At 43.7% G+C, this 24,346-nt stretch overlaps 1 protein-coding gene across 1 annotated transcript in view; it reads right to left on the bottom strand.

Moving 5' to 3' along the window:
* The window catches only part of LOC147889161 (protein unc-13 homolog), a 224,734-nt gene extending 200,988 nt beyond the window's left edge, over positions 1–23,746 (bottom strand). The window contains exons 1-3 of the mRNA XM_087391455.1: positions 23,425–23,746; positions 22,301–22,476; positions 22,047–22,111 (exon numbers count right to left, since the gene is read on the bottom strand). Coding sequence (XP_087247581.1) covers positions 22,047–22,111; positions 22,301–22,476; positions 23,425–23,441 — 258 coding nt within the window. The 5' untranslated portion in view covers positions 23,442–23,746. The remainder of the gene's footprint in view (positions 1–22,046; positions 22,112–22,300; positions 22,477–23,424) is intronic.
* Between the last annotated feature and the right edge of the window lie 600 nt (positions 23,747–24,346).

Consider the following 24,346-nt stretch of genomic DNA (forward strand, 5'->3'; position numbering starts at 1 on the left):
GGTTCTATCGACTATTTGGACACAGAGATTGCACTCTAGGATGGGACAACAGTTTCCTCAGGCCTATACTTTCTTCAGAATGTCCCTCAAGCAATCTTTATATGACAGTTATGCTGCGAGGGACTTAGATGCTACTAGCCTTGAAGTGTTTTCTGAGTGTTTTTGAGTTCTTCCATTAGGCTCTCTTTTGGAGTCTAATGTCATGTACATTGATTTCATGTTAATAATATAGTTATTGGTTTCACAAAAAAAAAAGTGTGTGTGTGAGAGAGAGAGAGAGAGATCCTTCCATAGAGTCTTTGGTGATCCCATTTTCTCCACTTTCTCTTTCTTTAGATACTCTTTGCTTGCAATCTGATTCTATTACTCATGATGTATATTCCTCCTACAGTGAGATTTTCTCTTGATGTATTTCAGCTTCCCTTTTTTGGGACAGCTTTTTTGTAATATAATGATTCAAAGATTCCACACAAAAAAAAGTGTGTGTGAGAGAGAGAGAGAGAGGCTAGGAGATGAACAAGTGCTACACAAATGCAGAATCCATGAAGGCTTTCATTCATTCATCATCAATAAACGAGACAAGTGAAGTACAAGCCTTATAGGCTACACACTGACACACTTGGACCAAGTGCATAGGGTATAAGTCCCATAGTGACGCGTGGCACTCATTCATGACTCGCACAAAGACTAGTACTAAATCAAAGCTATGGCAGAAGACCTAAACGGGTTGAGAAGACTGAAAGGAGGAGGTAGAATGAGGGAAAACTGAGGCGGCTGCAAGAGGGAAGAGCTTGAAAAGAATTAGGGTTAGGGTTAGGGCAAAGATGATGTGGCATGACGGGATTAGGGCAAGGCTCACCTACTCTGATACCATGTTAGAAACATGGTGTGAGTTGAGAGAGAGAGAGAGATAGGCTAGGGGTCGAAGAAGTGGTACACAAATGTAGAATCCATGAAGGCTTTCATTCATTCACCACCATCACTAAATGAGAAGTGTGGGTACAAGCCTTATAGGCTACACACTCACACACTTGCACCAAGTGCATATGGGATAAGTCCCATAGTGACACGTGGCACTCACACATGACTCACACAAAGACTAGTACTAGATCTCCTAGTACTACACACCAACACATCACATCTCACACTCTTTGGCTATGATATCTCCAACATTCTGGTTCTGGGATAAGTCGCACAACAGTCCAAAGGGTGAGCAAAAGAAGGAATTCACAGCAAGGGAAGGAGGTTGGGAGAGAGAAAATAAGACAATACATAGCACTAAGGGCCAGAAAGAAGGGCTCCCCCCCCCCAGAACGTCTTTATTGCAATAGAAAATAGATTTGTACAACTGGCTCTGAGAAGAGCATGAAGCTGAGTACAACTCTTGAAGGAATCTATGAGTTCTAAGGCTTTTCTTTTATAGACTTGGCCTAGCAAAAGCTAGTCCTACTTTCTAAAGCTACTTTTTACAAAAGCTTAGGGCAGCTTTTATGACCTTTTTAAAACCCCATGGGGCCTTATTAATGGGCGCCATCTTCCTAGTGCTTTTTGCCTCGTGGGACCTACTTTTCAGCACTTGCTCCATCATTTAAGAGCCTTTTAGCACTCCTCCAAGTCCTTCACATTAATTAAACAAACACCAACGCTTTAACCCATTAAAGGCTAGCAAAATGCATGCATTACTAGTTCTTGGACTAATCCTAGTCCCCTGTGGGCATCCCCACAGTTCTCTTTTACCAATGCAAAGCAAAAGTAAAAACAACAAAACTTATTCTAGTTAACCAAAGTCAACATTCTTTGACCAAGAGTCAATCCAACAAAGATTCTTCTTTATTTCTTGGGAGAGGTACCAATTGGTGACAGCTGCTCTAGTGAACAGCTTAACATGACGTAGTGTTTGCTCCTTTGAGCCTTGACCTCCTTGCTGCCTTTGTCTGCAGCCAATGGTGAGGCGTAAGTTTGCAGCCAATGGTGAGGCATAAGTCTCCTATGAACCTTATCCTCTTTGCTGCTGTGTAGGCAGCCCAATCTGAGGACCTTCTGCAAGTGTTCCGGACCTCCTTCCTGCAATGGTGGCAGCCCAATGGAGGCTTGCAGGTCCGCCCGACTTTATTCCCAAACTGGGACGACCCAGGCTGTGATTCCATTGCAAGCAAGCCGACTTGGGGCCAGGCCTATAAGCAGCCCCAGCCCCCCATTACTTGCTGTGTCTTCTCATTCCTCTTTTTGTTGTTGGTCTTGCCGTTGCTAGGCTTGCCCTTACGTGTGCCTTTACTCTTGTCTTGAACATGAAAGGCTTTGTCTTTGGATCCATCATACTTTTTCTCCCATGTTTCTTCCTACAAAAGTTTCTTCCTACAAAAGTTAGAGGCCCCAGCATCTCAAAAGTCATTGGTGTCAACTGTTGTCTTGCAACCATGGTTGTAATAAACCTTTTGTAGCTCCGCCAAGCAAGAGCCTCGCAATCCATGCCTAGCCCATCTATTGACCAACTACGAAGGGTTCATCCCTAACCACCTTCACCTTGGTGATGTGCTCTTGAATTGAGTCCCCCTCATCCACGTGCACGTTGTAAAGCTCTCTCTCGAGGTCGAGGATCCTCATAGCATTGTTGATCCATGCTTGAAAAGGAGTGTCTGCTAGCTAAATATGCGGGAGGATCAACCTTGCAGTTGTGCCAATGATAATGGCAAGGGCATGTGCATCGTATAATATCCAATCCCTCACTGCAAGGGGATCTACCAGTGTCGTCATAGCCCCAGCCGCATTTCTAGAAGGCTCTGGCCTTAGCTCCACTTCTGTCGTGATCTCCCAAATCTTCCAAAATGCCAGATGGCTCTGGATCTTCATTTTCTAGAGAGGGTAGTTGCTACTATCTAGCTTACCCGTTTCTCCAAAGCTTGGGGTGGGCTTAGGAAGTTGTGCACTTGCTTGAACCTCAACCACCCTCCTTCTCACAACAACAGTACATGTCCTTCAGACGTAGAAGTCGAGTTTTGCAAGTTGAACCGAGATCTCATTTCACAAGGTTCTCACCTTCGAGCGTCCAAACACTTCGGAGTCTCCGGTAAGTTTCAGATACCATCTTACACAGGGGTGAAGGTTGCTTGCTACAGCCAAAGCTCCTTGCAGTGGAAGATAAAGAATGAGACAAAAATCACACAGTGCTAATTTCAAATCTAACTTCTAAGGCCTATGCAAAGTACGGTGCCCATTGGAGACTCACACATTCGAATGAGACACCCCGATGCATGTTTTTTGACCCTCTTACATGACGGGTCGTATATCCCGGACCATGCAAATGATATCCGATGGGCATGATAGTTTGCATGGGTCTTAAAGTGGGTGAGATTAAGGTCCATGCAAAGTACCGTGCCCATCGGAGACTTGTAGCTTCACCCTGATGTGTGTTTTTTGAACCTTGTGCATGATGTGTGATAGGAAAACAAGGAAAAATGTAGAGAGAGAGAGAGAGAGAAAGAAAGAAAGAAAGAAATTTTATTAGAGTCTTCAGAAGACCGATGGGTCTATGAGACTGAAAGAAAACCTGATACAAATCACAGTAAGGGTGGAGCTACTGAAACGAGCATCATCACCCGTGCTGAATCCTAAGTCTAATCATACATAATCAAATACATCTGGATGTAACAATGAAAAGAAAAGGACTAGAGCAGAGCGGAATCCTCCGTATGTCATGTCGCCCTGGCTGGTGCATAGCCGGTGATGGGATGCTGGCGCCCGTCAAGGGGTACCCTGCGTCTCCGTCTCCTAGACGAGGCTCGACGCAAGACCAGAGCCACCGTGACTCCCGTGGGACGTATCCCGGGTCTAAACAATGACGAGAGGTCCCCCAGAGTGATCTGTGTGTCCCCTCGATGTCTCGTGTGTCGTGCTGCGGTCGTCGGGTCGAGGTCTCTGTCACGTCTGCGGCTAGAGACTGGATGATCAATGTCACTCAATGGGAAGAACTCTGTGATCTTGCTCTGAGAGGTGTCTAATGATGTGGCCAAGCCCCGTCGCCTGAGTAAGTGCTCTCTGTGTCGGACCCCCTCGTGAATGAAGGCCACGAGGCATCTCTGATCTGGGTAGGCGAGGAATCTGGAAAGGAGTCCGGAGCCATCTCTGAAGAGGCAATGGTAGCGACCTCGGATCTCGTAGTACACCGGGCACCTGAAAATAAAATGCTCCTCCGACTCAACCTCCTGACAGTCGCACAATATGCATAAGCGATGCTCCCTAGGAATCCGCTCTGCTCTGCCGCTCTCTATCGGAGGCGGTGTGATGATACCCGAAACTGTCTGATGGATATCCGTAGTGAGTGAGGCATATGAAGCTCAATGTACCCTGGTGGTGTGATGAATCCCTCCTCCGAAATACGAAGATAGTACTCTTTGTAAAAACTCAGCTTCACTGGAAGCTCCCTCGGCTCCAACCAGGTCCTAAAGGTGTGTAGTTGCAGGAGATCCTCTTGAATGACCTAGTTGGTGTGTGGCCTGATCGGGATGGTGGGTGGGAGTACCGGAGGGGCATCTAAACTGTACTGAAAAGGAGGTATCCTATCGATGTGAAACCCTAGTCTCACAAACCATCTATGAGTCCGTGCATACCAGCATCGCTCGTCTCCCTCTACTGCCAACCTCATGGAGGAATCGAGAGCCAACCATGGCAACCTCTATCTCCCTGATGTGCAATCCCAGTGTAGATATGTGATGGTCTGAAAGGCTGCATCTAGCTGGAGTGGAGAAGCACCAAACTCGGCCTGAATGATGTGATGTGGTACAGACGGTTTTCCTCGGATCATCCGTGAGAGCATGAGGATCTGCAGGCGCTCCACCCATGTCCACTCTATCTCTGACATGTCAGGCCCCCAACAAGAACTTGGTCCGAGGGTCCTGGAAGTGGGAGTGGAAGCATTGTCTCTCTAGCCGAGCCAGTGAGGCGTATCCCCTACTCAATCTGGCCTGCATCGCTGGTCTCATCATGAAGATCAAGCCAGAGAAGATGACCCCCAAGTAAGTGTATGAGGATACAATCTCAACTGGTGACCCACCGAAAGTGAACTACTTCCGTTGCATGTTTGCTCGAGAGGTGTTAAAGATCATGACCTTGGTCTTGCCAAGGTTGACCTCCAAATCATGGGATAAACAAAAAGCCTACAGTGCATCCAGGTGTCGCTGGAGCCCCTCGGGTGTGGACGACAAGAGTGCCACGTCATCTGCATAAAGAAGAATCCTGATGATGATCCCGACAAGTAAGCAACCGGTTCCTCCAAACGCCCCCATGAAAGTCTCAAGCTCATCGATGTAGAGGCCAAATAGGGTTGGTGATAAGGGACAACCCGGTTTGACCCCTATGGTACTCAAGATCTCATCTATCCAACCTACGCCTGTCCAAACTCGGCCTGAGACTCTCTCATAAAGTGCCATGACTACCCAGATGATCTCCTGATCAAATCCCAGTGTTTGTAGGCGTGTGATGACTCCTGAGTGTGAGTATGTGATCCATAGTCCCATGGTCTCACCTAAAACCGGCCTGACCCTCTGCTCTGAGCCCTCTCATCTTTGCGAACAGGCTGACCGACGCATCCAATACAGCTGCATAGATCTTGGACATCACATGTCCAATCATGATAGTCCTATAGTTACTCGGGTCCATGGGATCCCCTGCCTTGTGTCACCACAATGTAAATATCCTAAGTCAAAGTACAGATGACCATTTATTTGAACATAATTAAAGAGTTTTATATGTGTTAATTACGATCAAAGAGTTATTTTAATGGTCAAAGGATTGACTACGGTCAAAGATACTTGACTCCAGTCAAGTAAACCTGACTGCGGTCAGAGAGTGTTGACTTCGGTCAACAAGACTTGGCATGCGCCAAGAGGGTTAACCCCTGTTAACCAAGATGTGCCAACTTCGATTGGAGAGACTTGGCTATAATTAAGGCGCCTTGACCCTTGGTCAAAGCTCTTTAATTATAATCAAGAGTGTTGACCCCGGTCAACCAGAGAAAATATATATATTTATTTGTATATATATATTTGTTTAGATGTGCACATGTGTTCAGTGGGGACGCCCACCGTGACTAGGATTAGTCCACAGTGTGTTATTTGCATGCAAAGTGCTAACAATTAATGGGTACCATGGTGGTGCGCTTTAATTAATTGTTGCAGGTACTAGGAAGGATTACTTTTCCTAAGCGCTACGGGAGCCTAACAAGCATCTAGGAGGCGGTTCGTGTAACCGAGATCTTTGAAGACTCCAGAATGGCCCTTAGTGGCATGTAATAGGATTTATTTTAGATTTTAGACAAGTGGCATGTTGCCAATTTGAATGGAGCTTGAAGCTCTTGTAAAGAAAAGTGGATTTTTCACGTTTTGAAATAGAGATTTACGAGATAGCTCTACGCTGAACTTCTGTAACAGATTTTCTTGAATGAATAAAGACCTTCGGGGGGGTCCAGCCCGACGATTTGTCCTGGGCCCTAGTGCATCTTCAGAGAGAGGGAGTGAGGGAGAGCTTTTGAGAGCATAAATTCCGTCGTTTAAGAGTGGTGATAGCTGTCTTTCACCATCCCTTTGGTTTTATTGGTATCAGAGCGCAGCTTCGTAGCTTTCTGAAGCTATGACAGTCTGAGAAGATGCCTGCAGCCAAAGGGAAAATTACTGATGCACATGCCTGTGGTGCTTGGGAATTTGCTCAAAAGGAAGGAATAAGATGGTGGTCTGTTCAAAGCTGGGATAAGCAAAGATTTGCAGCCGCTGGTACAACGTCAACAAGATGGGCGACATAGATGCAGCTGTGGAGTTATTCGTTGGCAGAGAGAGCGTAAATTATGCTGAAGCTAGACTATATGCAAGTGTGAAGGAAGGCGAAGCGTACGCTGACACGAGGTAAGAAACGCTGGTGATGGCGTGGGCACAAGGGGTGCTGGCTACTAGGCCTGGGGCCTCATGCCTATGACGGCGTAAGGACGCCTCTAACGGAGAGTCAAAGCGAACAAACGACGATGTGGCGTATTTGCAAATGAATAGCTCTGTGAGCACTATCGAGGGGAGAGACTCCATGATTCTGCATCTGGCACTTGCTGCCGAGAACGGGAGATCCTCGGTGATCTGCGTGGAAGAGACCAGCTTACACCTTACGCGTGACGAATCTAATCGTTGATAAGGCGTAGTAGATCGCAGACGATTTCCTTCCGTAAATTGTTCCGTCGTCGATCCCTTGCACGGGCACTAGGTGCTGCAGAAGTAAACACGACGTAGGCGCGGCGCGCGACGACCCCTGCATAGCCAAGGTTTGAAACCTTTGGCTGTTGCTGACGTGACCAGGGTGCCACCAAGGCAGACACGTGGCACACAGGTGACGTGGCGTCCGCACGTGCAGGCGCTGATGTGGCGGATGCAGCGGTGGGGTTGATGACGTGGCACTGACACGTGGCAGACAGCTCAGCAGCTGACGTGGCAATACACGTGGCAGACAGCGCAATTGCTGTCGTGGCATGCACGTGTGAGATGACCTGGCCTTCTGACACGTGACATGGATGCTGACATGGCTAACCAGGGGTTAATCTAACTCAACCTTGGTAGTGGACTGGTTAGAGGTCCAGTTAGTTGACCCAACCAGACCAGTCTGGTCACTGTAACCAGACTGTGGCCAGTCTAGTTAGTCCAGTTGCAGACTGACCAGACTAGAACCAGTCAGTCTGGTTAGAGTAACTAGCCAGTTACTCTAGCTGGTTACTGTTCTTTTCAAAAAAAAAAAAAAAGAACAGTTGCAGAGACTGTTTCTGCTAGCGATTTTCACCTGCTTGTCAGACTTTCACTGTCAGAAAAACAGTAGAAAAACAGAGGAATCAGAGATTTGCAGAAAAAGAATATGCATGCCTTTGAGCAGTAAAAAGAGGGAAAAACAAATGCCTTTTGAAGCCATCTGCAGCAGCCAGAAAAGGGCAATATAATTGTTGATGCTTTGGCAACTGTGTGGGTATATGCCTTGAACTGACAGCCAGTACTGGCATAGATTGTGAATGCAAAACACCTCTTGTTGAGGTACTTTTTCTGTTGGAAAAGCAAAGGTAGTGTGCATCAGTTACCCGCACTGTGTGAGAAATCTGCAGATCTCAGAATATGGATCAATCACCTATCCAGTGGGATTCACAAGATAGGGATGTACATCCAGGACAGAGAAATATGCCGCAAACTCAACAAGAATTTGAACAGATGGTACGCACTCGTATACAAGAGCTGGAAAATCTCAAAAGGGATCCCAGGGCTCAGCATTTGTTTCAAGCAGAAGCTATGCCTAATCCAGTATATGACGTGCCAATGCCGGAGGCACACTCTCGTGTACAGCCTGAGAGAGAGATCTCATAGATCTCATAGGAGACGGTCCCATAGTAAAAAGAGATCGAGGCATCATCACCGATCTCCTAGTCCATCATCGTCTACCTCGAGTTCGACCTATGTGTCGTCTTCTTCCTTATCAGATAAACCATTCAGGAAAAGAAGGAAACACGAGAAGTCTAGGAAGAGAAAGTCTTCCAAAGCGACCAAAGAATTTAAAGAGGGAGGAAAATCTGTCAAGTTTATGACCTACAATGGACAGTATGGTCATACAGACAAAGCATTGCAGTTTATCAGACAGTTTGATGCTGCATTTGGTACAGAAAAATTTTCAGAATCCTCCAAGTTAAGAATGGTCAGTTTACACTTGACAGCAACGGCTAGTGCATGGTGGAGTGCACTGACCACAAATGGGTGAGCCCCAAGGAAGTGGAAGGGCTTCAAGAAAGCCTTCTACCAGCAGCTCATGCCTAAACAGTTTAGAGACCATGTTCTTCAAGACTGGGACAGCTTGCACATGGATGCAGGGGATACAGTGGATGGGTACAACCAAAAGTTCTGGGATGCTTATTTGCAAGTTGCACCGTTCAAAAAGATCTCCAAAGGCACCCAAATGAGGAAGTACAGAGCAGGTCTCACTCCAAGAATTCACGCAGTAGCGAATGCTTTGGGGGCAAAGAATATTCAAGATCTTATGCATTCAGCTTCAGTAGCGAGTCTTGTGCCGCTACAAGATCCATCTACAGTGCCATCCTTGCATGCAGGACGTGCTGATAAAAAGAAAACTGATTTTACAAAATCAGAAAAGAAAGAGTACCCCAAGGCTGAAAAGAAAGGGTTTCAGCCTCAGAAGCCGAGGGGTACTCAGTTTTCAAAGACTTATAAGGGCAAATCTCTATTTACCCCTGAACAGATAGCGGAATTCCGTAGAGATGGGAAATGCTTCAGGTGCGGTAAAGAGGGGCATGTGGCTGCCCAGTGCCCGGAAAAGCCTTCAACATCGAAGGGAAAAGAGGCAGAGAAGCCACGAGGACCGCAAAAGCCAATGGCAGGGGGAATTCCTGATATACTGGGTCATGCTTTGAACCCAGAAGAACGAGAATTACTGCTATCATGGGGCAAAGTTAGAGACCAGCAAGCGCTAATTTTATTTGATCCAAGGGCTACTGATAATTTCATATCAGAGGATCTAGCCCTGAGGCAGGGAATAAAGACGAAAGAGTTAGGCAGGGCTTTGGATGCCGATCAAATGTTTTGTGGAAATCTTGTGCCAGTTACTCCCTTGATAGGGAAGCTCCGTCTTCATGTTCAAAGTTATGTGGATCAGGAAGACTTCTTCATTTCTCCACTGAAACATTATGATGTAGTTTTGGGGATGCCTTGGTTTCACCGCAAGGCAGTGAAGTTGACTCTTCCTGAAAGAGTGTGTGCATAGGGGGAAAAATCAGCGTTTAATTGCCAGGAATAAAGGGGACACTATCCCCATTGTATCTGATGTTTCATGCAGTAAAGCAATAAAGTCTGCAATTTCTGCGTACATGGTTTTTGTAAAAGAAAAAGAGAATGATATGCATGCTGAAATGAATGATGCAGACAAAGATAAGTTCCAGTTTCTTGTAAACTTTAAAAATTGCTTTTCTGATGTTTTGCCAGGGGAGTTACCCCCAGAGAGACCAGAAGATCATCAGATAGAGTTAATGCCTGGTAGTGAGCCACCAAACAGACCCCCTTATAGAGTCAGTGCCACTCAGAGAGAGGAGATTATTGCTCAGGTACAGGACTTGCTGTCTAAAGGGTTGATTCAGCCCAGCTCGTCTCCTTTTTGTTCCCCTGTACTGTTAGTACAGAAGAAAGATGGTTCATTCCGTATGTGCGTCGATTATCGCGCACTGAACAAAATGACCATCAAGAATAGATTCCCTATTCCGCGTATTGATGATGTCCTGGATCAGTTAAATGGAGCTTCAGTTTTCAGCAGGATAGACTTAAAGAGTGGCTACCACCAAGTGAGGATACAGCCTCAGGATGTGCACAAGACAGCATTCCGCACTACATTCGGGTTGTATGAATACTTAGTGATGCCTTTTGGGTTGACAAATGCTCCAGCCACATTCAATAGAATGATGGATCGTATCTTCCGAAAGTACAGGCATTTTACGGGTACTTTCTTTGATGATATCTTAGTTTTTTCTAAGACAGAGGAAGACCACAGAGAACATCTTGCTATAGTGTTTCAAGAGCTGAGAAATCATCAGCTCTATGCAAACAGCAAGAAAAGTGAATTCTTCCTGGAAGAAATCCACTATCTGGGGCATATAATATCCAAGAATAGGATACAAATGGATCCAGCAAAGATCCGTGCCATTCAGGAATGGCCAGAGCTGAAAACTGTGCATGAAGTTCGAAGCTTCTTAGGCTTGTGTTCTTACTACAGAAGGTTTATCAGGCATTTTGCTGATATCGCAGCTCCATTACATGACCTTACTAAGAAAAATGCAGCCTTCACATGGGGATTATCACAGAAGAAAGCATTCAATACACTCAAGGAGAAGTTGACTACAGAGCCTATTCTGGTAGTCCCGGATCTTTATCAGTCTTTTGATGTGGATTGCGATGCTTGTGGAGAATGTGTTGGGGCTGCATTACATCAGAATGGTCATGTAGTAGCCTATGAAAGCAGGCGACTTCGGGATGCGGAAAGATATTTAGGAATCTATGAGAAAGAGTTATTGGCTGTAATTCATGCCATCCATACATGGAAACACTATCTTTTGGGTGCAGATTTTACTGTCAAAACACATCACCAAAGTCTGAAATACTTTTTGACTCAGACCAAGCTTTCAGAGAAGCATATGAAATGGGCAAACATGCTGTCAATGTATCATTTTCAGATTGTCCATACTCCAGGAATTCGGAATGTGAAGATCCACGCTTTTCGAAAATGCAAATGTGTGCAATGCATGCAGAATTTGAATGCCGATTGGCCCTCCAATGGGGAAGAGCGCCCTCGTGGGAGTACTTGTTTCTTTTTCGACCTACATGCAAGGTGGGAGAGAGATGACGGATGAATGCAATGTGGTAGAAAGAATGCTACGTGAGATTCACAATGAAAGGGTGATACCCTTTCATTAATGTCCCTTGAGATCACTCAAGTTCCATCTTCCCATTTACACCTACCCTTAGCCTATGACCCATGCACCTACCATTCAATGCACTCTAATGCACCCTTTCCCTTTCCTATTGCCCCTAGGACCTAGACACGTGTGTGCACATCTTTATTAATAATCATTGGCCAATGTTACATAGTTTTGGCGGTACTATTTACACCGCTTGATCTATCATAAATACAAACATATAACCGCACCATCAAATTGGCGCCTAACAATAATTAAGTTCTAATGACTATTAATTAACTAAATAATCATTTCTCTTGTCATGACACTCCCTCCTGCTTGAATGAGCAGAAGTCCTCTTCTGGATTATTGCTTGTCTCTTCCTCTTATGTGCACTTTCTCTTGTTACTTCTGCCATTGCATCGCCTCTTTGTAATCTGCGAGTATCTGTGGAAAATCTATAAAGAACTCTTCTTCCATCCATTGTGCATCACTAGCTGGCTGGTTTTTAAACTTCAGTAAATACATATATCTCTTCTTTCCACGAGTACTCTTCTCTTTATGGTATACGATCTGTTCCGGAGTAAGAACTTCAGTCCCATCTTCAAGTTCAGGTTCTTCTTGCTGCTGAGTATCCAAAAACGCAGAAGTATCGCCACGGTATCTCTTCAAATTGCTCACATGAAAGATGTTCTTCATACGCCAGTGGGCTGGTAACTTCAGCTCATACGCTCTGGATCCTTCTTCTGGATATAAAGCTGCTGAAATCTGAAATGGACCATAAAACTTCGGTGCTAGCTTGACATGTTTGGTACTTCCTCTCACTGACTTGATTCTTCTTTTATCAATCTTCAATAAAACCCAATCATCCTCCTTGTAATAAACTTCTTTTCTTTTTTTATTGGCTGCCTTGGATTGTTGAACCTGGGCCTTCTTAATATGTTCTTTTACCTGCTCAATAACCTGTGACATATCCTCAGCAAACTGGTCAGCAGCAAAAATTCGCTCCCCCAAGTGTGTTATTGGAGTGGGTAAACATTGCCCATAGATGATTTCAAATGGGGCTTTCTTGGTGGAAGTATGTACAGTGTTATTATAAGCAAACTCTAACATGGGTAAGAACTCTGGCCACCTTCTAGGTTGGTCATGGACATAAGCTCGAAGTAAAGTAATTATGGTTTTGATTGGCATTCTCACTTTGTCCATCTCCTTGAGGATGGAAGGCTGTAGTAAATTCCAGTTTGGTTCCGAGATTCTCTAATAGAGCTGTCCAAAAGTTGCTAATGAAACGGCCATCATTATCGGATACAATGGATTTTGGTAACCCATGTAACCTGAAGATTTCCCTAATGAATAACCTTGCTGTTTCAGGAGCAGACAACTCTTTTTTACAGGGAATAAAATGAGCTTGTTTACTCAGCCTATCTATAACAGTGAAAATCTGCTCAAACTGACCAACCTTGGGGAAACCAGACACAAAATCCATTGTAATGTGTTCCCACCTTTCCGAAGGAATAGGCAAAGGCTGCAAAAGACCAGCAGTCTTACTTGTGTCAGATTTAATGCGCTGACATACGTCACATTGTTGAACAAAGGTCGAAACTTCTTTGCGAAGTTTAGGCCAATGGAAGTATCTCTCAATATTGTCAATGGTTCCTCTAATACCTCTATGTCCAGAATATGGACTCGCATGTAACTCACTCATGACTAGATACCGAAATGTTTTGGGTACACATATGGCACGTCCCAAAAATAAGTATCCATCCACGATGGAATAAGCCTCTAAATCCCCAACCTCATTACGTTGAATCTTCCCATAAATGTCAGCGAAGTCCTCATCTAAAGCATAAGCTTCAACCATTGCTCCTAATGATTTCTCCTTAATCACAGAAACGTGATTAACTTGGGGCCGTCTACTCAAAGCATCAACTACTAAATTCTCCTTTCCCGGCTAATATTCGATATTTGGTTGCCCAAAGGATTGAATATATTCAGCCCATTTGATTTGTCTTGAAGAGACAATGGGTTGAGAGAACAAGTGCTTGATACTTTGATGGTCAGTCTTAATCTTGAAAGCAGAACCATATAAATAATGCTTCCATAACTTTAGAGCATGAATGACTGCCAATAACTCCTTCTCATACGTGATATATTTCAATTCAGCCCCTTGAAGTTTTCTACTCTCATAAGCAATGGGATGCCCTCCTTGCATCAACACTGCCCCAATCGAGGTACCACTAGCATCCGTACATACAACAAAGAACTCTTTGTCCATGTCCGGCAGTGTTAACACTGGTGCAGTCACTAATGTTCTCTTAAGCTCCTCAAAAGCTACTTGGTGAACCTCTCCCCACTCATACAAGGAATGCTTCTTCAACAAATCTGTTAGTGGGGAAGCAAGACGTGCAAAATTCTTAATGAATCTGCGATAATAACTAGACATCCCTAGGAAGGATCTCAGCTCATGTAAGTTTTTGGGTATTGGCCATTCAATTATGGCCTTGACCTTTTTAGGGTCAACCCGAATTCCCTCGGCAGACACAATGTGTCCCAAATACTCTATTTCTGTCTTGAAGAACTCACTCTTCTTGATATTTAGGAACAATCGATCCTTCCTTAGGAGCTCCATCACCTTAGCAAGGTGATCCTTATGCTCTTCCTCATTCTGGCTGAACACTAAAATGTCATCAAAAAAGACTATGACAAATTTTCCCAAGTAGGGTCGCAAAACCCTTCTCATCAGCCTACTAAAAGTGGCTGGAGCATTAGTTAGGCCAAAAGGCATGACCAAAAACTCATAATGTCCAGTGAGAGTGCGAAAAGCTGTCTTATGTTCATGCCCAGCTTTCATACGAAGTTGATGATAACCAGATTTCAAATCCAATTTGCTAAAAACTTTAGCACCTTTAAGCATATCCAATAAATCATCCACTCTTGGAATCGGATACCGGTTCTTAATCGTAAGTTTATTCAAAGCACGGTAATCTATACACATACGATATGATTCATCCTTCTTCTTAACCAATAATACAGGTGCTCCAAATGGAGAACTGCTTGGTCGAATCAGGCCTTTTTGCAACAGATCTTCAATTTGTTTTTCTACCTCCTCCATTTCTATCATGTTCATCCTATATGGGGCTCTACATGGAGGGGAAGCTCCTGGCTCTAAGTCTATGGCATGATCATCTTCTCTCTCCATGGGCAATTCGAATGAGTCATCTCTTGAAAATCGATCCTCATAAGCTCTAAGGAACTCATTTCTCTTCCAATCTTCTTTTGAGATATGAAGATCTCGTGAATCCCGTATATACACAAGATTACAATCTACCCCTCTTTTTACCAATCTTTTGGCTTGGGTAGGAGTAATCAATGGAATTGTATACACGTCCCGATCCCCTACGATCCTTATGTTTTCATCCTTATGTACAAAGCAACAATGATGAGTATGAGGATGAATAGCAAGGTTAAAATCATACCGCCATGGTTTACCTAGTATCATGTCAACGTCTTGTAAAGGGGCTACTAGAAAATCCCTTCGATCTCTATATTTTTGTATACGAAAAGGAATATTTCGTACTATGGATGTGTCTTCTTCATTGTGTCCCCTAAAAGCTCCTGAAAGCGACATGTTTTTTATAGGTTCTGGTTTAAGACGGAGTAATTTTGCCAATCTATCACTTACTAAGTCATAATTACATCCATCATCTAGGAGAACTACTATTCTCTGTCCATTCACGAATCCATACACCTTAAAAAGATCATGAGGCCCAAAGGTATTGGCTGAATGGACAGCATTCACTATTGGCTCAATAGTCACAGTAGATTTCGAGGGTGACAAGGTAGAAGCCTCACCCTCCTGCTTGGATGCCTTGGCTTTCCCTTTTACTGAATTCGTCTTGGCAATCTTAGCCAAGAGAACGGGACACTTATGCCATACGTGCCCTGGCTTATGTTTCTTACAACCGAAACATTTTCCTTCCTTAATCAACTTCCTCTTCTCTTCGTCAGTCATAGAAGGAAATGGCACCCATCCAGGACGTGATTGGCTATTCACATTCCTTACAAGAGCTTTACCCTTCCCTTTATTATTCTTAAACCGGTTTGGTTTCCTAAAAGTGGGTATATTATTGGTCTTAGATGATGACCCATACTCCTTATTGAAGGGTTTACGAGGATTCAATTTTCTCTCGGCTATTTCAGCCAGCTTAGTGAGGTCCTTAAGCGTGGTCGGGTTAAACATTTCAACCTCGTACCTTACTTTTGGGCTTAAAGCTGCTAAATACTTCTTTCTCCTATCTTCCTCACTCTTTTCGGGTAACTCTAGAGAGAGTTTCCAAAATCTGGCTGTAAAATCTGCATTACTCTCATTATCGAACTGCCTAAACCTCTCCCAACGAAAGGTTAGGTTCTCTTCATGCCTCGGTGGCATGAAAGTGGTTTTTAGTTGCTCCACAAATTTAGCCCATTCATGAATAGGCTCTTTTCCTGTTTGTGACAAGGACCACCACATTAGAGCATCCTTCTGCAGATGCAATGTGGCAAGAGCAAGCTTCTCTTGCTCGGTCTTGTCTTGATGGGCAAAGTATAGCTCAAAATGACGAATCCAATTGAGGATTTTGTCAGCCTCCCTTGCCCCATCATATTTGGGGAACTCAATTCTCTCTCGCGGTTGGAATTTGGACCTCTTAGAAGGGTTACTCAACTCTTCATCCCCGAAGTTTAAAGTCCTCTTAGTCCCTAATCTTGTCATAATGGACTGCTCAATCATATTGCTAAGCTGGAAAACCAGCTTATCAACAGGAGTCTCCTCTCTTCCTCTTGCACTTGGATTAGAATCCATGTGTATTGGGTTTTGAGTTAAAGGTGTGAACTCATCACCTTGTTCTTGGCTGGTCTCATTTCTTCTTTCATTACGAAAGGAGAACTCCCTATCAGTAGGTTCTTGAAGGAGAGACTGCTGTAAATCTATTTGTGGGTTATCATACTCAAGATGTGTATAACTCTCACCTAATCCATCCTCTTCAAGAGGGGGTGAAGGTGTTCTTTCTCTCTCTCCTTGGGGTAATGGAGGAAAAGGAATAAGTTCATTGTTATATGTCCCTTCCCCTTCCATTCTTTCCTTTTATTAATACAAGAGAGAAAATGTCTTGCTGTAATTTCAAAAAAGAAGGTTTATTTTACAGCAAACTTCAAGTGTTGTAGAGGTGGTGGTACTTATCCGACTCCCGCTTCGTTTGTGTTGAGAAAACACTTAAAATGACCTCCTTTCCCTTCTCTTTGAAGCTTTTCTTCTTGTATTTCTGCTGTAAACTGGTACGCTCCGTTTGGGCTACTTGTTTTGAGCGGATTGGAGCTCTAGATACCGTTATAGGGGTTACTTGATGGGTGGATCACTCCCTTAAAATCTTATTCCGATCCGACTTCCGGTTGGGTAGAACGGGAATCCCTTTTTCTCACGGTTTAAGGGTACATTCACATGGGGGGGGAGGCAAAACAGAACACCCCGTTCGCCGTTCGCCGTTGAAGGCCAAAATTTTCAGAAAAACCCCCTTGTCTCAGAACCTCGAGATCGGTCGATCGTGATCCTTTTCCGCCAACCTCTCTTGCGACTTCCGTCGTTCACAACTGCCACCCTCTTCTCGTCCCGCTCGTGGATCGTCGCCGCTCTGATACCAAATGTGAAGATCCGCGCTTTTCGAAAATGCAAATGTGTGCAATGCATGCAGAATTTGAATGCCGATTGGCCCTCCAATGGGGAAGAGCGCCCTCGTGAGAGTACTTGTTTCTTTTTCGACCTACATGCAAGGTGGGAGAGAGATGACGGATGAATGCAATGTGGTAGAAAGAATGCTACGTGAGATTCACAATGAAAGGGTGATACCCTTTCATTAATGTCCCTTGAGATCACTCAAGTTCCATCTTCCCATTTACACCTACCCTTAGCCTATGACCCATGCACCTACCATTCAATGCACTCTAATGCACCCTTTCCCTTTCCTATTGCCCCTAGGACCTAGATACGTGTGTGCACATCTTTATTAATAATCATTGGCCAATGTTACATAGTTTTGGCGGTACTATTTACACCGCTTGATCTATCATAAATACAAACATATAACCGCACCATCAAATTGGCGCCTAACAATAATAAAGTTCTAATGACTATTAATTAACTAAATAATCATTTCTCTTGTCATGACACGGAACAGAGTGGCAGATGCCTTGTCCCGAAGACCCCAGGTCAATAATGTAACTATTGCTTATCATCAGGACCTGGAAGGCATGAGGGAACAATATGCTCATGATTCTGATTTTGGTGAAATTTTACAGCAAATGCAAGAGGGGCAATCCACCAGTCACTATTCCCTGAAAGATGGGTATTTAATGAAAGATGATTGCCTATGCATCATCCAGGAGATGAGGAAAAAGATTTTGGGGGAATGCCATGCACCTCCCTATGCTGGACATAGAGGAATTACAGCAACAACTCTAGCCCTAGAGAGGTATTTCTTTTGGCCAGGAATGCGGAAAGATATACATCAGTTTGTTACTGAATGCCTTACGTGTCAGAAAATAAAGTACGATAGACGGAAGGCACCTGGCCTACTTATGCCTCTTCCCGTGCCTCAGGCACCATGGGAAAGCATTACAATGGATTTTATTTTTGATTTGCCGAGATCAAAGTCAGGGAATGATGGGATTTGGACTATCATTGATAGATTCAGCAAGCAAGCTCATTTCCTTCCGGTTCGCAAAACCATAAAGGCAGATCATATGGCTAAGCTGTTCATGGCACTGATCTTTAAACATCATGGTATGCCTAAGTCCATTGTTAGTGATCGAGATCCCAAAATGACCAGTCTATTCTGGAGAGCTTTATTTGATAACATGGGGACGAATCTGAATTTTTCTTCTTCTTTCCATCCCCAAACAGATGGTCAAAGTGAAGTAGCAAATTCTACCATTTTGGATATGCTGAAATGCTACGTGGGTGACCAAAGTTCAGACTGGGAAAAGTACCTACCGTTAGTAGAGTTTGCTTACAATAATACAGTGCATACTCTACAGGGAAAGCCCCTTTTGAAGTCATATATGGGAAGGTGATTTTGCCACCTATATTAAGGACTAAAGATGAAATATTTGCAGCTGATCAGTTTGTTAGAGACCTCCAGACAGCTTACAGCCAAGTCCAGACAGCAATTGAAAGGTCTCAAGAGAAACATAAAAGAGCTGCAGATAAGCATAGGAGACAGTTAGATCTCAAGGAAGGGGACTGGGTACTTCTGAGGTTTGAAAAAGCTAGGCTCTGTAAGTTTAAAGGCAAACAGAAAGTGTATGCAAAGTTATCTCCCAGATACTATGGCCCTTTCAGGGTTACAGAAAGAATAAATGAGGTTGCATACAGATTAGCATTGCCAGAGCATTGGAGGATTCACAATGCATTCCATGGAGTCCTCTAAAGAAATTTCAAGGACCAGAGCCTACAGAACCAGTATCAGAAGATCCACCAGAAGTGGATGAGCTGGAGGAAGTCCTTCAGCCAGAGCAAATTGTGTACCATATTGTACGTAAAGGCCCTCAGGGTAAGGAATTTTACAAGTATCTTGTAAAATTCAAGAATTATACCGCATTAGATGCCAAGTGGATGGACGAAAACATGTTATTCGATCATCCACAGCTTTTGGATGTTTACAAAGAAGCTTTTCAGTTGAGGTCAACTGAATAGAAGCCGAGGGGATGTCACCACAATGTAAATGTCCTAAGTCAAAGTATAGATGACCATTTATTTGATCATAATTAAAGAGTTTTATATGTGTTAATTACGGTCAAAGAGTTATTTTAATGGTCAAAGGATTGACTACAGTCAAAGATACTTGACTCCAGTCAAGTAAACCTGACTGCGGTCAGAGAGTGTTGACTTCGGTCAACAAGACTTGGCATGCGCCAAGAGGGTTAACCCCGGTTAACCAAGATGTGCCAACTTCGGTTGGAGAGACTTGGCTATAATTAAGGCGCCTTGACCCTTGGTCAAAGCTCTTTAATTATAATCAAGAGTGTTGACCCCGGTCAACCAGAGAAAATATATATATTTATTTGTATATATATATTTGTTTAGATGTGCACATGTGTTCAGTAGGGACGCCCACCGTGACTAGGATTAGTCGCCCACCGTGACTAGGATTAGTCCACAGTGTGTTATTTGCATGCAAAGTGCTAACAATTAATGGGTACCATGGTGGTGCGCTTTAATTAATTGTTGCAGGTACTAGGAAGGATTACTTTTCCTAAGCGCTACGGGAGCCTGACAAGCATCTAGGAGGCGGTTCGTGTAACCGAGATCTTTGAAGACTCCAGAATGGCCCTTAGTGGCATGTAATAGGATTTATTTTAGATTTTAGACAAGTGGCATGTTGCCAATTTGAATGGAGCTTGAAGCTCTTGTAAAGAAAAGTGGATTTTTCACGTTTTGAAATAGAGATTTACGAGATAGCTCTACGCTGAACTTCTGTAACAGATTTTCTTGAATGAATAAAGACCTTCGGGGGGGCCCAGCCCGACAATTTGTCCTGGGCCCTAGTGCATCTTCAGAGAGAGGGAGTGAGGGAGAGCTTTTGAGAGCATAAATTCCGTCGTTTAAGAGTGGTGATAGCTGTCTTTCACCATCCGTCTGGTTTTACCTTGTGGATGGGGGTGATGGTGTTGAGAGAGAGAGAGAGAGAGTTTATTCAAGTCTAATAAAGACCGATGGGTCTATGAAACTGATAGAAAACCTGATACAATGAACAAGAGGGTGGAGATAATAAGCGAGCATCCTAACCCATGCTAGAAAACTGTGTATAGAGAGAGAGAGAGATGTGCAGATAGTAGATGAAATTCGTTGAAGAGAGAGAGTAGAAACAATGATATATATTTCTCCAAATGCAGCCATGAGCATTGCACCTATCTGGTGCATTGTTCTGACCAGTGGTTTTGCTCGAAACATGCCCTGGATGCTGCACATGCTAGTCACAACCTTCTTTGTAGGTCCACGCCTCCATTTCCTTGGGCAGCCCTTGCTGCTGGTCTTGGCTGTTAGAATTCAAGTTGCTATGTTTGCTTTCTACTCATAAAATGGAACAGATTGCCACACAGCAGTATGAAAAAGGCAAAGACGAGAGCTACACAAGCTCTCCATCCACACTGTGAGGCTATCAGAAGAAGCCATATAAATAGAAGAGAACTGTGAACCGCGCCTTGTAGGAGCGATCGCCTTCAGCCCAGAGAACGCTCCAGCAATGACCATCCAATCAAGAGCTAGCTTATGATGAAGAGGCTGCCACCACCTCCACAAGCGACCCTCATTGGAGCCAGCTCAAGCACGAACTGACCGAATGAAAACCTCTAGAACGTCGTAGAGCTACCATGCCAGCCTGTAATCCAATAGTGGTTTGCATAGGAGGTGGCCACGTGTCCAATTCTTTCCACCTCCTCTTCAACCCTTACAAAAGTTCACTCTAATTCTAACATCCCCCCTTGAAGCAAGTAGGGGGAAGAATTTGAAATAAAAATGACACTAAATGACATCAATCAGAAAAACACTCAGAAACCATAAGCTGCATCGACATCAATGACTGGTGGTGGTTTATACTAAACCAATCTTGCAAAATGATTACCTTGCTCTTCATCAACCAAGCAAGCTCTTGAACTGCCACTGGCATCTTTTCCCCTTTGCTCTTGTTGTCGAAGGTCTTCTTATAATAGTATTTTTCCTCATGACCATCGCGACCACAGTAGCCACAAACTGTCAAGTTTTTCTTACCTCAAATATACCTAAGATGTATCCACGATACTTCAGCCATACCATGGAGGGGGGTTTGTTGACACTTAGCCCTGGTATGGCCTTGGAGGCTATTGGGACGCCTAGTGCACTTAGGCCATTTTAGTCCTAAGTTGACTCTGGTTGACTTTGGGCCTTATATTGGCCATCTCTTGCACGTTTACATTATCCATTTGCAACAAGTTCAGTTCGTCAGCTTCTTGTCTGCTCTTTGCATTCTAGCTTCGTTCCATTGCTCCCCACATCCAACACATATATGCCAACATCTAAGAATGTACAACAAGCGTAGACGATTGAGTTCACACAATTTCAAATATAATTTCTTCTACAAAAAGCATTTGAAGCTTCATATCTAATCTGGTCAAGGATAGATGATCACGAATCAGGTACCTACGTTGAGCACGTTTCAAAAAATGAGCAAGCAATTTATACAAGAGGTTAATCGTTAACTTCACAGAAAATAGCGCACAATAAATGCCAACAGAAATTCCAGCCTCTTAAGAGTCATCTTACTTACCTAAGGGTTTATAAACGTTTCTCCACGTTTTTTATTTTAATGACCTTAAAATAATGTCTCGTCCAGTTTTAGTCAGCAAAATTCAATATGTAAACCCGCTTTTTCAACTCTATGAACGTGACATTCACGTCTGTTATCTTGAAAAGTTGTGGATTTTTTTGTTTCATTCAACTTGAGCAAATACAACTATTGTATTTAGATTAACAAAACACTTTTTTACTCCCTTTTATAGGTAATTATAAAGACCTTCATACCATGGGAGGAAGGTTAATGTCATCGTGAAATCTCCTGACAGCCTCCCAAAGCTCCAAGGCAATCCCTATTTAGAGCAGCAAAATTAAAATTTTCAATCTGATGTGAATTTTAATCCAATTATAACTTCTCAGGATTGCATGCTCACTTTCCCTTGCACCTTATATTTCTCCCCTTGTATTTCTTTAAATAAGGACTCAGTTTTGGGGGAGCCTGGAAGAACTAGCTTTGGCTATGGCAATGTTTGCAAAATTACCTTTCCGAGCACATTCAAGCACATGGTCGACGCTGACTTGATCCAAGTCCACCTCATCAAGAGTGACAGCACCAGGTGGCATTACCACCTTCCCAAGAATACCCCCAGTCAGTACAAATGTCAAAAGCTCGCTCCGGTCTCTTCGATATCGCTCCAGCAATTCCTGCTTTGTGAACCTGCATGCATCAGGGTGAACCCGTTCTAGCATTTGAGACGTTAGCCTGTGCATTGGTTGATCTCATTAGCCCGCACCATATGATTAGAATTGATGAAAGAGGAATTCCATATAAAGAAAGTCGTTCTTTGTCAGCATGGGCAGAGAGCGGCAGCAATTGTCCACAGTTAAGTTTTGCCTCGTTTTACTTGAATGGTAGTTCTCAATTTATTCTGAGGCCGTCCATGATCATTCCTGGCATTGCCAACACTAGAAATGTGACGAAATTAATGTGAGCTACTGTTCATGTACGGTTGAACCGCATTTAGAACCTAAACGATGAGATGGGCATCACTGCCGGCGGACTCTTTGTAATTACCCGGCTAAAGTTTAGCATCACATGCTAGTGTTGCCTCTATAAAACATGCGAGTATTATAATATCTAGATTGGAAATGAATCTAGATTGCAGTCTTTTTAAATGAGGTGCAGCAAAGCTAACCAGAAAAAGGACATTGATCGGGGATTGCGCAAGTTGTTACATGCTGCCAGCGTTATTTCTTTTAGACTTCCGTACTTTAGCGCGTGACTAAGAAAGTGGTGCAAAGTGGATTCCACGTTGAAATAGAATACAATAGGCACACAGAGATCCACCATGGAAAGCAAAGGGATGTGCGCTTCGAAGTGGCATTTCTGCTACCACATTGATGTCTTAATGAGGCACAGATTGTTTCATTATACGGGAGGACCGGGAAGCTGAAATTTTAAATTGTGACAACAGACGGTGAAAAAGGTGAGATCGTTGATATGATTTCAACTCGGAAGCTAAGGAAAGAAGCCAGAACTCACTGGCCCTTCCTCTTCCATCTATTGGGAAATACCTTAAGTTAGCAGCAATGCTGTGCCCTGAAATTCAACATACTTGCCGGAAAAACATACGGAAAGACGCAGAGACTACAACTCGAGACTTACTCGCGTTTCAAGCCCATGTTAACTTGTTCAATAGCAGTGAGATCTGTTGTTAAGAGAAGCGGATCGTTTGTGCGGGGACGAGGGCTGGCTCGATTGAGCACTAGTGTATAACTCTCGCAGGGGGAGCAGGGTACGGAAGGTGCATTTATGAGAAGCTTTGCGTGGTCGGGCAGGCGAGGGGAGAGCGAGAGAGCGTTGAGAGGAAGCAAACACAGACCGCATTCTTCAACTGCGGGGCAATGAGGAGGCTATTATGACACCTTCGGAAAAGCAATCATGTTAGAGAGTAGCGATTCGGTGAATGGGGATCCACAGGATTCAACTGGCCATTCACTCGTCAATATATATTAGAGCTTATGCATCGTAGATCTACATTTTGAGATCAACCTGCTTGTCGGAATTTATGGTAATGTTCTTTTAGCAATTATAGGTAGATGTTTGGATTGATAAGAATGCCTCTTCATTTTATGAAAGTATTCTCACTATCCCTAAATTCACAACAAGTACACTTATTCGAGTTGTTGTCGTCTTTTTAACAATAGCATTCGCTTCTTTGGTGGGTTTGTATTGACGTATTGGAAACGTCTTGATGATGCTGATAGAGGCAGAGACAAAGATAAGTAGACAGCTTGTTGAGAGCTTATATGTTGCATATTTAGTATCACGTTTCCAATGCGTAATCCATTCATTAGGTTGAGCATTAGATGCCATGCTTTGGGACATAGTAGCTTTAACTGCTTTGGTTATTTCTCTATCTATTTTTGTCATGTATGAAGTACAGTATGCAGTTATTCCATGTGGATTTAGTATGAATTGGCCCCTTCCATTAGCTTTAACCCACAATAGCCCCTTCCATTAGCTTTAACCATCGCTAGTAATGGTTGGCAAATAGCAATTGGATAGTGCTTCTTACATGCATGCA

The sequence above is a fragment of the Dipteris shenzhenensis genome, chromosome 20, assembly GCF_047967505.1.
Source record: "Dipteris shenzhenensis isolate YYH24624 ecotype China chromosome 20, Dip_SZ_1.0, whole genome shotgun sequence".
NCBI lineage: Eukaryota > Viridiplantae > Streptophyta > Polypodiopsida > Gleicheniales > Dipteridaceae > Dipteris > Dipteris shenzhenensis.